Source organism: Rhododendron vialii, chromosome 6a, assembly GCF_030253575.1.
Source record: "Rhododendron vialii isolate Sample 1 chromosome 6a, ASM3025357v1".
NCBI classification, from domain to species: Eukaryota; Viridiplantae; Streptophyta; class Magnoliopsida; order Ericales; family Ericaceae; genus Rhododendron; species Rhododendron vialii.
The window spans coordinates 36,751,626-36,764,718 of record NC_080562.1 but is presented as its reverse complement, the minus strand read 5'-3'; the positions used below and the strand labels follow the sequence as shown (position 1 = coordinate 36,764,718).

General features: G+C 38.0%; 1 protein-coding gene across 2 annotated transcripts; it reads right to left on the bottom strand.

The window, feature by feature from the left end:
• Nucleotides 1-1,687: 1,687 nt before the first annotated feature.
• On the bottom strand, nucleotides 1,688-5,956 carry LOC131330918 (cytochrome P450 CYP72A219-like). 2 transcript variants are annotated; one of them, XM_058364677.1, is made up of 5 exons: nucleotides 5,633-5,956; nucleotides 5,074-5,291; nucleotides 4,137-4,381; nucleotides 2,618-2,999; nucleotides 1,688-2,198 (listed from the first exon to the last, which is right to left on the bottom strand). In XM_058364677.1, the coding sequence occupies exons 1-5, from the start codon at nucleotides 5,910-5,912 to the stop codon at nucleotides 1,770-1,772; spliced, it is 1,554 nt and encodes a 517-aa protein (XP_058220660.1). In that variant the 5' UTR covers nucleotides 5,913-5,956; the 3' UTR covers nucleotides 1,688-1,769. The 2 variants fall into 2 exon arrangements, with proteins under 2 accessions (XP_058220660.1, XP_058220661.1); XM_058364678.1 differs by having other exon boundaries at nucleotides 5,074-5,310; nucleotides 5,633-5,835.
• Nucleotides 5,957-13,093: the final 7,137 nt, after the last annotated feature.

Genomic DNA, 13,093 nt, shown 5'->3' with positions numbered 1-13,093 from the left:
CGGGTTATAACTAGGAGTAGGAGTAGAATTAACTTAATTTTCTTACTTTTGATGGGGATCCGTCATTTTTGATTGTAAATCTACCTTGGAAAAATAACAAAGTCCATATGTTATTTTTCTTCCGCTCCATTCCACTTCACTAAACCATTAATCCACTCCGCCCAATCGATGGGTCGATTCCGTTCTTGAAGATTGGCGGGTGATGGTCTTCTTTTACGAGTCAATTCATCACCACCAAAAAATAGCATTTGATTCATTCGCCATTTCTTTTCCGGTGAAGTCCTGAAATACGGCAAGAAACCTCAAATCCGTTTGTGGAGACAAGCCGCATTCGCCTTTACTTTTGTTGTTGGCTTTGTTTCCCGAAATCTCCGTCGATTTCGATCGAGGGAAAAATCGGTAAACAGAAGGCCGATAGGATTAAAACACCAAAAAGGGGAGGCACCATCCTCCCTATCAACAGAAACATCATCCTCCAATTCAGCAATTTCACCCTCATCCATTTTAATAATTTTTTCAAGTTAAAAATTCCCCTCTCTCACTTTTTCTTCCTACAAAGCATCGATATCCATCGCCGTACAAGTTTGCTTTATTAAGATAGAGTTTCTGTTATGAATACCAATTGGGATGATATATAAACAAGAAGAAGATATATATACCTCTATATTTTCATTCTTAAATTTGGCCGCCTTGATCCCAAGATCATTAAGAATTAGTTGCTTCTTCCTAATTTTCCTCTTTGATCCATTCAACCTGCTTTCCGATTTTAATATAGCTCTTGCTGTTGCTCCGGTGCACTTGTTATTTCTTTTACCATTTTCTATCATTGAAAACTTTTGTACTTTTATTTTTTTGTATGTTTTGTTTTTTTAATTAAATGTAACAGGTTAGGAGGGGTAGCAGTTGCACACTAGTTGTATAATCTACACATATGTGATACCGCGCCAATGTATTTGTATCTCACTTTCTACTCTAGGTATGGGGTGGTCAAACTGTTGGCAAGGTCGGCCATTATTAAAAAAATTGCGAGCATTGAGCTACACACAATTACTCTCTCTGTCCCCATTTAATAGCCCCTTTTGAGAGTTTGTGGTTGATCTAGGAGGTTGGATATTGAAAGGCCTTAGTTTTAGGAGGTTCTTTACTTAGCCATTGGAGAAGCAGCATTTTCTTTTTTGGCGCTTTTGTCGAGAGAATGTTTAATAAAATTGCCCGATTATATTGATGAAGTGAAGCATTACGCAACAGCCTCCGACAGCCTCACGCTGGGGGTCGATCGGCTGCCTCAAACAGGCATTGAACAGCAAGGAAATGACCATATTCATATACAACTTGGGCTTAGTTATATTCCATAAGTAGGGTCAAATATAAAAGAGACTTAACTTGGTTGTTTGGTTTGTGTGAAAGTGTTTCGTCTATATGGTCGTGCTTATGCATTTGTGAGTGTGTTATATATTCTGCACACAGATGCTATCAGCTATCCCATGTTTCCATGGGTTGGCGCTATTGTGGGATTATTGGTTCTACGAGGTGGCCAACTAGATAAGTTCACTAAAATTCAAGAGCCTTTGAAATACATTGAAATAAGAAGAATTCTACAGGTACACATTCTGGTGGATAGGAAGATTAGGTGTGATGGTTCTGTAAGAAAAAGATGCTAATTACACAACACCCAAATTACAGTGACCCAAGAACTTTTATTCAGCTATAACAAGAGTGGGTAAGTTCCTCATTAACTCTACCTTTTGCCATTGTGAGTGTTCAGATCCCTAGATTATCTTTTGCAAGATCAAATGAGCACCATGTTGGGGTTGGACCGTTAACATAAGTGAAGGGGCGTGCACGTAGGATGGGGAGAGCTGGAAATAGAAGCGTTTCAAAATCATTGCTAAGGCTATCTTTGCTTCCACTAGTGCAAAGTTTTGCCCAATGCATATTCTGGGACCCCCGCCAAAGGGGAAGAACGTGCCTTGGCCCCTTGTTGCCTTCACAATTCCTTCAGAAAATCTCTCCGGCTTGAAGTTTTTGGAATCTTCTCCCCAAATTTCAGGATCATGGTGAATTGTGATGGTCGGCACCATAATCTCTGTTCCAGCCGGTAGAACTAGTCCTCCAAGCTTTGTGTTTTTATGTATGTAACGGACAAGAAAGGCAACTGGTGAGTATAACCTCATAACTTCGTTAAGAATCATGGTTACCTGCACATAGTAATATATAACTAAGAGATCATGAGAGTTACTTTGTATGTTAACGTAACTAATACTGTTAGATAGCTTGATATTCAGTTTCGGTCCTTTTTCTTAACAACTTAAACTTTTTGGGAACTAAACATGGTATGAGAGCTTTGGCTTCTGGTCTTGGGTTCAAGTCTCTCCTTTCGCAATTTGTTCACCGTTTGCATTATACTTCTCCTTTTGTATTCTATTGCATAAATTCTATGTTTGGATGTTGGGAAAAAAAAAATGTCTCGATGTTTACATTTTCACGTGCAAGACAGGATTGCATGTAGGGAGGGTGTTATAGCGTACTATACATTGTTAGGCTCATGTAACCCAACACAAACATAGTTGTCAAGTTGAGAACAATTCCAAATTTGATTTATTGGGGAAATACTTACAGTCTTGAGCTGATGTAACCCATCAAAATCTGGTTTGTTATCCCCAAACACTGCCAGAACCTCTTCTCTAGCTAGGGCTTGCCACTTTTGATGCTTACTCAACATGACCATTGTCCAAACAAGCAAAACCGAGGTGGTTTCTTGCCCGGCAAGGTAAAATAGCTTGCACTCCTCAATTATGTCTTCAACTGTCAGCTTGATGTTCTTGCTTCCTAGTTCTTGATCCATAGCTTTCAAATTTGATTTCAACAGTATCCCTAACAAGTCAGTATCTCCTTCTCCATTCATTGTTCGCTGTCTTTTGTTGATGATGTTCCGCACTAAAGCTCCCACTTCATTATATATTTTTCTCATCTTCCTGTTAGTCTTTGTTGGTAGAAACCTATATGCAAGTAAACATTTAGCGCATAGTTGTCAAATCGTGAATCGAATCGAAAATCGAAATGGTCATTTTTCGAATCTTGAATCGAATCGAATCGTGAATCGCTTTGATTCAATCATGACTTCTATAATGCATAGAAACCTATGCTTATTGATTAGGGTAACAACAATATATACTACAAATGAAAGATTTAGACCTAAATCAATAAATACTTTCTTCTAAATGATAATTTGATAATAATGTGGAATATTAGGTAAGGGGAATGACTTCGGTGTCCCCGGTCATTTTGGGGACACCGTAACTTTTGGCATAACAAAACCATTATGAGTATAACCAAAATCCATTACAAGCATAACAGAACCATAGCAAGACATAACTTATTAGTTATGCCTTGGTTGGGTTTAGTTACGCCTTGGTTGGTTTTTTGGATATTCCTTAGTTATGCCTTGTTTGGGTTCTGTTATGCTTATAATTGATTTTAGTTATGCTCCTAATGATAAAGTTATGCCAAAAATTACGGTGTCCCCAAAATGACCGGGGACACCATAGCATCATCCGTAGGTAAGTTGCTTCTATTGCTAACTACCAAGAGATGATGATATCTTCCTCATTTTCGATTCACTCTTGTAATAAATCTCTTTTTCTTATTATTTATCCATATAACATAAACAATAGATGACATATAACAATACTAGACCTTAAAAAAATATTTGAACCTTTTTCAAACAACAAAAGAAGCAAAACAAGAGAAAAATGAATTTCGAAAATTTTAAGTGAATCGAATGATTCACTGATTCACTTACGATTCTCAACTATTTCCGATTTGGCCGCCTATTCGTATCGATTACCCACCGAATCGTATCGAATCGTACGATACGAATTGTAAATCACCGATTCACTTACGATTCTCAGCTATTTCCGATCCGGCAGCCTATTCGTATCGATTACCCACCGAATCATATCGAATCGTACGATATGAATCGTGAATCGTATCGAATCGTACGATACGAATCGTGAATCGTACGATTCTGACAACTATGATTTAGCGTATGAGGACTTGTAAAATTGACCAAAACTGAATTGCAATGCAATGTTAATTGTAAATATATGCGAATAACACATATAATGCACACTTACTTCCATCCGGGAATGTACATTGACCGCAAAGGTTGCATCAAAAGATCAGTTTGTTCTTTTTGGAGTTCGAATATCTGTTTTCCTTCCTCATAGTCACTGCCAAATGCTGTTCGAGAAATCACATCCGCTGTCAAATTAGAAAGATAAGGCCATACGTCTAGCTCACATGACCCTTTTGTTGAGACCGACACTTCCCATTTGCTTATCATCTCACAGCAACTTGAGTACATTGCTGGTACCATAAGCTATAACAAACACCAAAAGGAGCTGAGAAATTGATTGTAACCGAAGGAAGGCGATACACACTTCTTTCATGTGGAATTCGTAACCGTATGATTCAGATACTCTAAAAAAGCAACCCATCTTATGGTAGTATGGAGAGCCAATTCCATGATAGAGAAGCTAACTTTAGCTCACCTTACCCAGTACTATTAAGCTCTCTTTGTTTGGCCGATCACCATGTTGCACTCTTAATGTATTTAATCTCATAGGATGAGTAGCTCTAACCGGCTGATAATGAGGACAACCGGAGGAAAACCGGGTCTTATCATTATATAGCAAACCTACCTGAATTCTGTATGTCAATGTTTTATAGGATCTCTTGTCTAACGGATATATATGCACGGTTATTCCACCAATTACATGCAAACCTTGGAAAATTGGTTGCCTCGGAATTCTATAGTCCAATCACATTCTCTAATCGGCGAATCAGATATTCCTCAAAATTTTCACATGATTCTAAATCTCCTTTAAAATAGGGCGTGAGTAAATCTACGTGGTTTAGATTCTCCTTATCGATAGGTACCAGAACAAAAATAAATGACATATATATGACAATTGGAAACAACTTTCTGGGTCGTAAAAAAAATATGTACTTTTCCATATTCTTTACCCTGCTTTTTGCAATGCTTAGAAAGACGTCAAGATGTGAGATTACCTTTAGCTTTTCTAGGTGGAAGGCTGGGTTAACAAGGCTTCTGTGGGTAGCCCATTTCTCACCCTCGTAAGCCAGAATTCCTGTCACTATAAATTTGCCCAGTGGATTCATAAATGGCTTTTGAAAGACTTCAGTGTTGGACAAGATATCCTTTATCAGTTTAGGATCTGTAATGTTTACTCTTGGTATTGGCCCCATCCACGCGAAGTAATTCGTTCCTGAAAATAGTAACCATAGCTAACCAACCAAGAAGCCGGCTAAGTAAAAAGCCTACTTGGCAAAACATACATATACACATAAAAGGGATCAATAATTTTCCACTTCATAACCACTTTTTATATATAGTGTTCAAGCAAGGTTGGTGGAGGTCCGGGCCTCCCCTCCCTTGCACTTCCCTCCCCTGGTTCTTTGCAAAGAAAAGCAGTAGTTTTTATTTTGTCTCTTTAGGTAGTTTGGTCCTGATTATCCTCCCCACTTTGCATTTTGAGGTGTTAGGCTTGAAAAAGAGTAGAACTGCAAACTTAAATCCAACATCATCGTTTACAGGAGACATACATACCATGAAGATTGACAAAATATTGGTGGAACGGTATGACACGTGGCACAATATCGTCGTCATTAGCCTCCATGGGTTTGGATCTTGCTGCAATGATCGCTGGGACGAACACTTTGGAGTCTCCGTACAAGAATCTGTAGGGATTTCCCTTGAAGCCTTGATCTCTCAGGCACCTCTCTAGCTGTTTTGGCCTAAACCAAACCCAGTTCACTGCCTTCCATGCACATGTTAGGAAAGTAGCCAAAGCAAGAGAGAGAAGAATTGAGCTTGCTGTTACTTCCATATCTGGTGAGGGAGCGAGTGGGGTGTGAGTGAGAGAAATCTGAACCTTATGGTCCTTATACGGGCTATTTCCCATATATTTATATAGCTAGGATATACTTTCTCCGCAATTTAATATTTCCTCCGTTCCATTTTGAGAGTTCACCACGAAAAGTCGTGCTATTTTTCAAATCAAAAAATCAACTACTTTCATATATAATTTTTTTTGCACCAAATTAAGTACTAATCGAGATTTTTAATATGGTGCAAAAAAATATGAAAAATTATGCATGAAAGTAATTGATTTTTTAATTTGAAAAATGGTAAGAGAGGGAGAGTGAGACTCTCAATATGAAAGAGAGGGAGTCCTTGTTTTCATGTTAAAAAAATGGGGGCTATGAGCTACTTGCAATTATGTGTCTTCGGGAAGGACAATCTTTTAATTCGTTAGAACTTTATTCTTGTGTCTGGACAATCTTTTGCTAGTAAGTAGTAAGTACGTAATCGATGATGTCGTGCCAATATATTGAGGGTAAATTTCAAAATACCTCCCAATTTTTATACCAAAATTTAATTAGACTCCCAACTTTTTAAAAACTTCAATTTTACTCCCAACGTTATCTTCTGTTAATCAAAACGCCACCTTCCGTCCGAATGACTAACGAATTTCGTTAAAAGTTCTGTTAAATAGCGTCCCGATCGAATTTTGATGATCCAAACCGCTTAATATGTTCAAAAAGTGATTTTAAGGTTACCCATGAGAAATCAGCAAAAAAAAAAAAAAGACCAGAAAAGGCTTCTCATCTGAATAGTTTTTTATTGAATAGTTCAATAAAAAACTGTTCAAATCAAGCCCTTTCCGATCATTTTTTTTGCTGATTTCTCGCGGATACTCTTAAAATCACGTTTTAATTATATTGAGCGGCTCGGATCATCGACATTCGATTGGGAAAGGGAAGGTGCGGATCGATAAGGATTTTGTTCAAGTCTAGAAGTTCGGATTTTGTTTCGGTTTGCACCTCCCATTTTCCGATCAAATTTCGATGATTTGAGCCTCTCAATGTGTTCAGAACGTGCCGTTCGCGGTCATTTTTTTGCTTAATTTTAGAGGATACCCTTAAAATCACGTTTTGAACACATTGAGCGGCTTGGATTATCAAAATTTGATCGAGACGATATTTAACGGAGCCTTTAACGAAATCCGTTAGTCATTCGGACAGAAGGGGGTGTTTTGATTAACGGAATATAACGTTGGGAGTAAAATTGAAGTTTTTAAAAGGTTGAGAGTCTAATTGAATTTTGGGGACTATTTTGAAATTTTTCCTAAAATTTATATATTATACTCCCTCTGTCTTTTTTTTAAAGTCTAGTATTCTATTTTAGATTGTCCCTTAATAAGTATCCATTTTGTAAAGTTAGTAGTTAAAAATTGATATATTTTTCATTTTGCCCTAAAGGTAGATTCTATTTTGAAAAATTAGTGAGTAAAAATGTAATGATGATGTCTCCATAGAAGGTAAGTAGAGAAAGTGGAGGTAAAAGTTCATGTGAAAGGTATAATGATGATGTTTTGTTAATAAATTAGGGGAAAGTCTTCAATACACGCCCCTTTAAGGTGTGTACCATATGCACTTATTGTGTGGTTCATATTGTGCCACCTCATAAAAAATTACTTGTAGGACTGGTCATTCATAACATTTTATTTCGTATCGTAACTTTTATACTAAAAATTCGTAACTTTTCAACAATATGATTCGTAACTTTTTAACAATAGATTCGTAACATTTTGGAATTCATAACATTTTAGTGTATTTTAATAAGGGTGCATATGATACACACCCAAATAAGGGGTGTGTATTGTAGCACTTCCCATAAATTAGAGTCAACGGAGTGGGACACTTAAAAAGGAACGGATGGAGGGAGTACTTCACACTAATACGTAATCGATGATTTCGCGCCAACATATTCATAAATTACACTGTAGTATAGGGTATTGGACGGATCCAACTGTTGACAAGGCCAGTAACAATCATGCAGGTGGAGGCTTTGTTAGAGGAGAAAATCTTTTTGACGGCGGAGCCGTGAGTAGTTGCTTACGGAGCCAATCGCGACCGTCCAAAAGTGTTTTGGACAGTTCGGATGTTAATGAAACTTTTCCCGGGAAGAGTAAAGTTTCACTAACATCCGGTTCGTCCAGAACACTTTTGCACGGTTGCGATTGGTTGCTGCTGTAAAGAACTTATTCACGGCGGGACCGTGAATAAGTTTCTCTATTGTTAGAAATGTTGCGTATTTTTTTTGGTTTGTATTATGCATTTTTTTGGGTGTAGTTGTAAATGAATGAGGATGTGCTATCAAATATTATTATGGTTCGATTTGTTTTGTGTGTTTTCGGCTCATTTGTCACAAAAATTACGATATTATTTGATATTTGTGATTAGTTGCGAATTTGAGTGTAAGTTAATCACATAACTGTCATGAATTATTTGACTAATTATTGAGAAATGTCTGCAAGTTTTGTTATTCTTCAGGACCTTTGGGTAGCAGTTGCACATGCACTAGTTGGCAATGCCCATCGTTAAAAAATTGGGAGCTTTGAGCTACACGAAATTAGGTGCCTTTCGTTGAAAACGTGGGATATGTTTAGTCAAGATATGGATTGACCCAAATTTACGGTGGCCATCATTGTTGACTTGGGGATGCAGAAGATTGAGCATGGTAGCCCCACTTGTGAATTTTGGGAGCCTTGAAGATAAAGATTGTCATACCCCAAAAATAAGACGTGACCGGTCGTGAACCATGAGACTAACTCATGAAACACACAGCCTAAATAAATCAAAGTAACCGAAAATCAAATGATCGCTTTTTGTTATTAATCAAATCCAAAGCCAAATGTGTCTCAATCATAAACATGAGGTATAACCATCCCATAAACCAAACAATATCAAGTGGTCCAACAATAAAAAGAATTTGTTATCTGACAATTGTTTTCAATGCGGAAGCGATTATTAAAATAACTAAGATGAAACACCCTAAGGAGGTCAATAAAAGGAATCCTCGAGACGCCGCCAGAGTTCTTGCCTAACTCTCCAACTTGCCTGAAAAAGAAGTTGGAATAAATCTGTCAGCTGACGAGTTCAGTGAGTAACAAATATGTATATTAAATAAAGTTGAAAGCGGGGATGGAAATAATTTACCATTAAACATAATTTGACATACGAGATGTCCAGCAAAGTAATAAATTAATCAATGAAGCATTTAACCAATAAACGTTTTTAGTGGTAATCAGAACATTAACTCCATCAACAATGGGGAACCATAATCAAACAGTACCATGGCCAAAATAAATCTTATCAAAATTGGATCCAATATTGAACTTAGAGTCACCAGGGTTGGCAGTCCGTGGTACTTTTTCCTAAGACGATCCGGTTAAAGAAAACCGTTGAGCATTAAGGTCACCAGCCTAACACGGTCTCTTCCCCAATGGCCAGGGTCACCAATACGAAGAGGAATAATTTTCCTGGACTTCCAAAATAAATGTTCCCATTAATATCCACTAAGTTCTCATCAAAACGAATAATTACAACTGGTCTCCGAAAATTCATCGCATACCAATCTATAAAACAACTTATAAACAGTTTTGAGTTTCCGAATATCATTTATATAAATTTTCGAAAGAAATAATTTTAAGGGACACAGAGAACTTCCGAAAGTACGTAACATACTTAACTAGTCACCTGGGTCCAAAGCTAAGGCAATCGAACGACACAAAATGATGCTAACTTGAACAAAATAATAAGATACAATCACTGACTATAAAACAAGTACGGAGTATACAAAGCTCAGGCAATCGAACGACACAAAATGATGCTAACTTGAACAAAATAATAAGATACAATCACTGACTATAAAACAAGTACGGAGTATAACTTCTCCATAACCATAAAGACTACCTACGTAGAACAGAACCTACACTAAAAAATCCCGAGCCACCATAACGACAAAATCCAAACTCCAAACTCCGAATCAAAGTGCACACACACCACATCACTTGGTGTTTCCCACGCACAAACCACCTGTCCTCACCACATTAATATATACTATATACAAACTAGATTCTATATACTATAAGCAAAAATATGTGTATTCACCACTCCAATTCACAGCACAGCACACACGCACTTGCACCAATCACCACCTCAGCCATACGCGGCACATGCTCTCTCTCTCTCTCTCTCAAGCCGGCACCCACCAAATCAACATAAATAATTTCCACCCAATTAACTTACAACTGAACCGAACACTGAGTAGTGAAACAATAAGATCAATTCAAAACTTACCACGATCGAAGACAAGTACGAGGACGACCTCGAAATCTTTGACTGCGCTGCTCTTTCCTTCTCAACGATCTCTTAAATGTAACCCTAACCAATTAACCTTATGAATATCTGTTTAAATACAACTCTTATAAACCACCCACTAACAACGTTGCACCCTAAATTAAATTTTACCTGATTAGTTAATTAGAGTTTACGTGTATAAATGGCAAAATAGGTTTTCTTATATTTACTCCTATCCATCTAATACCAATTTATAGAATTACCTTCCAGTACCGCTATTTATCCAAAATCAATCACATACTCCAAATATTTCAATCGTTACAAAAATACCCATAGCGCTTGCAAAATAATTATATGGGAACCCAACCATAACACACATATAATAAATGGTTATATAATTAATTAAATAAATAAAAATGTTAGGCCGTAACACGGACTCCATTAATGAAGAAGAATTCTTATGCGAATTTTCTTCTCTGGCATGGCTCGTAAACTGAGAGCTCAATATTTGCCTATAAATTGAGCTCTCTGGTGTTTGAATGGGTATCTCTCTTGAGTGAGAGACCAGAGTGGAAAAAGAAAGAAAAGAGAGGAGAGAAAAACATGGACTCAGATCCTCTCCGAATGTCTCTCTCTCAACATCTTTCGGATGTTTTCATCACAAGTTGACAGCGCATTAATGAAGGAAATGGAGGGCTCAGAGTAGCCCCAACTTGAAGGCTCCTATTCTTTAAGAAGCACGACGTCGTTTCGAAAAAATCTATTAACAGCTCCATCTCCCTCACTTCCATTCATCCGCCTTTCATATATACACACTCACACACACACACACTCTCTCTCTCTCAACATCTCTGGTCAACTCAAGACAAACCCACAATTCCACACAACAAAATCGTTGCTAAGAATACACGAGAAAATGCAGGAAAGTAAGAATTAATGTGTACGACTTACATTAGATTCCATTTCCATGGCAAAAGAAATAAAATAATTGATTCAATAAATCAGGAAGAAGAAATTAAGTTCATTGAAATTTTTTGTTCCAAATACAGTTCTCTTAATTTCCATCGTGAAGCACGAAATGCACCAAAAATACAACAAAAAAAACATAAAAAATACAACAACTAACTTCCTTTTTCTTTTTCTCTTTTTTGCAGATGGAATGAAAAGGTCAAAACAAAATCCTAATCGGGCTAATTCAAAAAATGAATAAAACTCAAGAATATATCTTTGTGTGTTTTGAAAAAATTCTTCAAACTCGAAACCCCAGACCCAGTAATAATCTCCTCGAAACCAATCAATAGTACTCCATTCTCGCTATTCTCAACCAAAAACAATGGCGTTGTTCCCAACCAAAAACAATGGCCCAGACTCGTGAATTCTCGTCTAAAACTCAACATAAAGCTTTCCTTCCGCTATGTGGACCCCCTGAATTCAGCAAGAAAAACCCTCACAACTCTCAATTCAGTGATTCACTACTTATTTGATCCCAATCGTAGTTCATCAGCGAACAATTCAATTTTGGAACCCTCCATCGACTGCAGAACCATTAATCTCCATCAATTAACCCTAGAAATAGATAATGGAGAGAGAGAGAGAGAGAGAGAGAGAGAGAGAGATTGTATGAAAGGCAGAATTAGAGAAGATGAGTGGAAACTGAGGGAGACAGCGTTTTCACAGGAGCCGTTAGTGGCTTTTTTCGAAACGGCGTCGTGCTTCTTAAAGAATAGGAGCCTTCAAGTTGGGTCTAATATGAGCCCTCCATTTCCTTCATTAATGTGCTGTCAACTTGTGGTGAAAACATCCGGAAGATGTTGAGAGAGAGACAATCGGAGAGGATCTGAGTCCGAAAAACATGGGAACCCCTTTTGGGTTCTCCCCCACCGTGAGAATATGAATAGGAATATGAATATGAATTGAGAGAGTATAGTGAGTTGAGAGAACTTCTTGTAAAGCTTGTCTGCATATCAGAATATGAATTTGTTTCCGTTGTCCGTGGATGCACCCGATTTTGGGAAAAAACGTATATTATGTGTTTGTGTGTGTTTCGTGTGTGTTTGGTTTGGTCCTTATTTCCGCAACAAATGGTATCAAAGCCTAGGGAAACCATATCCGCCGAAACGCCACTTGTTTATTCGTCTCTATCTGAATCTGTGTTTTTTTTTAAACTACTTGGAAAGGCAATCTGATCTGTCCATCTTGTTCGTCTCGTCGAGACGATTCCGGAAAGGTATAATATGCCTCTATTTGACGTTGGGGTGATCCGTATCTGTTGGTCAAAATTGGAGTTTTGGGTTAAAACCCAGTTTTTTCAGTCCGTACGTGGTTATTTGAAGAAGACGATGACATCATCTAGTCAGCACCCCGTCAGCGACATGTCGTCGCCCCGTCAGTGCCACATGGTGCTCTGTCATCCGCCACGTCACCTGCCCAGTCACCCACCACGTCACCTGTCCAGACCCGTTTGAGAAGCCACGTAAGCGCCACGTTAGCTGATGGACTGACTCAGCGTGCAAAGTCAGTAGAATATTCCCTTGGTGGAAGGAATATTCCAGAAATTTGTTTTCGTGATTCCGGATCCATTCGTACTCCATTTTTCGCCCGTGAATAGTCGATTTTGACTATCTTGACGTTTCGAATCCAACCTCGCACTCCGTTTCCCGAGATTTGACTTTGTAAATGATTGATTGGTTGATTCTCTTGTTTCAAGGATGGTGCATCCTCTGTTAGCTGCGGTTTTGGAAGGGAACCTGTTTGACGCCGTTGTGAAGCTCGGTGGAGGTATTTTGGAAGTCTTGGTATGAGCAAGATATGTCTTGGTGTGAGCAAGGCATCGGTTCGACCTCTTAGAGTGTTTGGCGTTCTG

What these genes read in the sequence shown, in the direction of transcription:
- LOC131330918 (XM_058364677.1), bottom strand. Translation starts at nt 5,912, where the DNA reads ATGGAAGTAACAGCAAGCTCAATTCTTCTCTCTCTTGCTTTGGCTACT. An exon ending in ATATTTTGTCAATCTTCATG is followed by an intron (nt 5,292 to 5,632) that starts GTATGTATGTCT and finishes TACTATTTTCAG; the next exon opens with GAACGAATTACTTCGCGTGG. An exon ending in ATGTACATTCCCGGATGGAA is followed by an intron (nt 3,000 to 4,136) that starts GTAAGTGTGCAT and finishes ACTTGCATATAG; the next exon opens with GTTTCTACCAACAAAGACTA.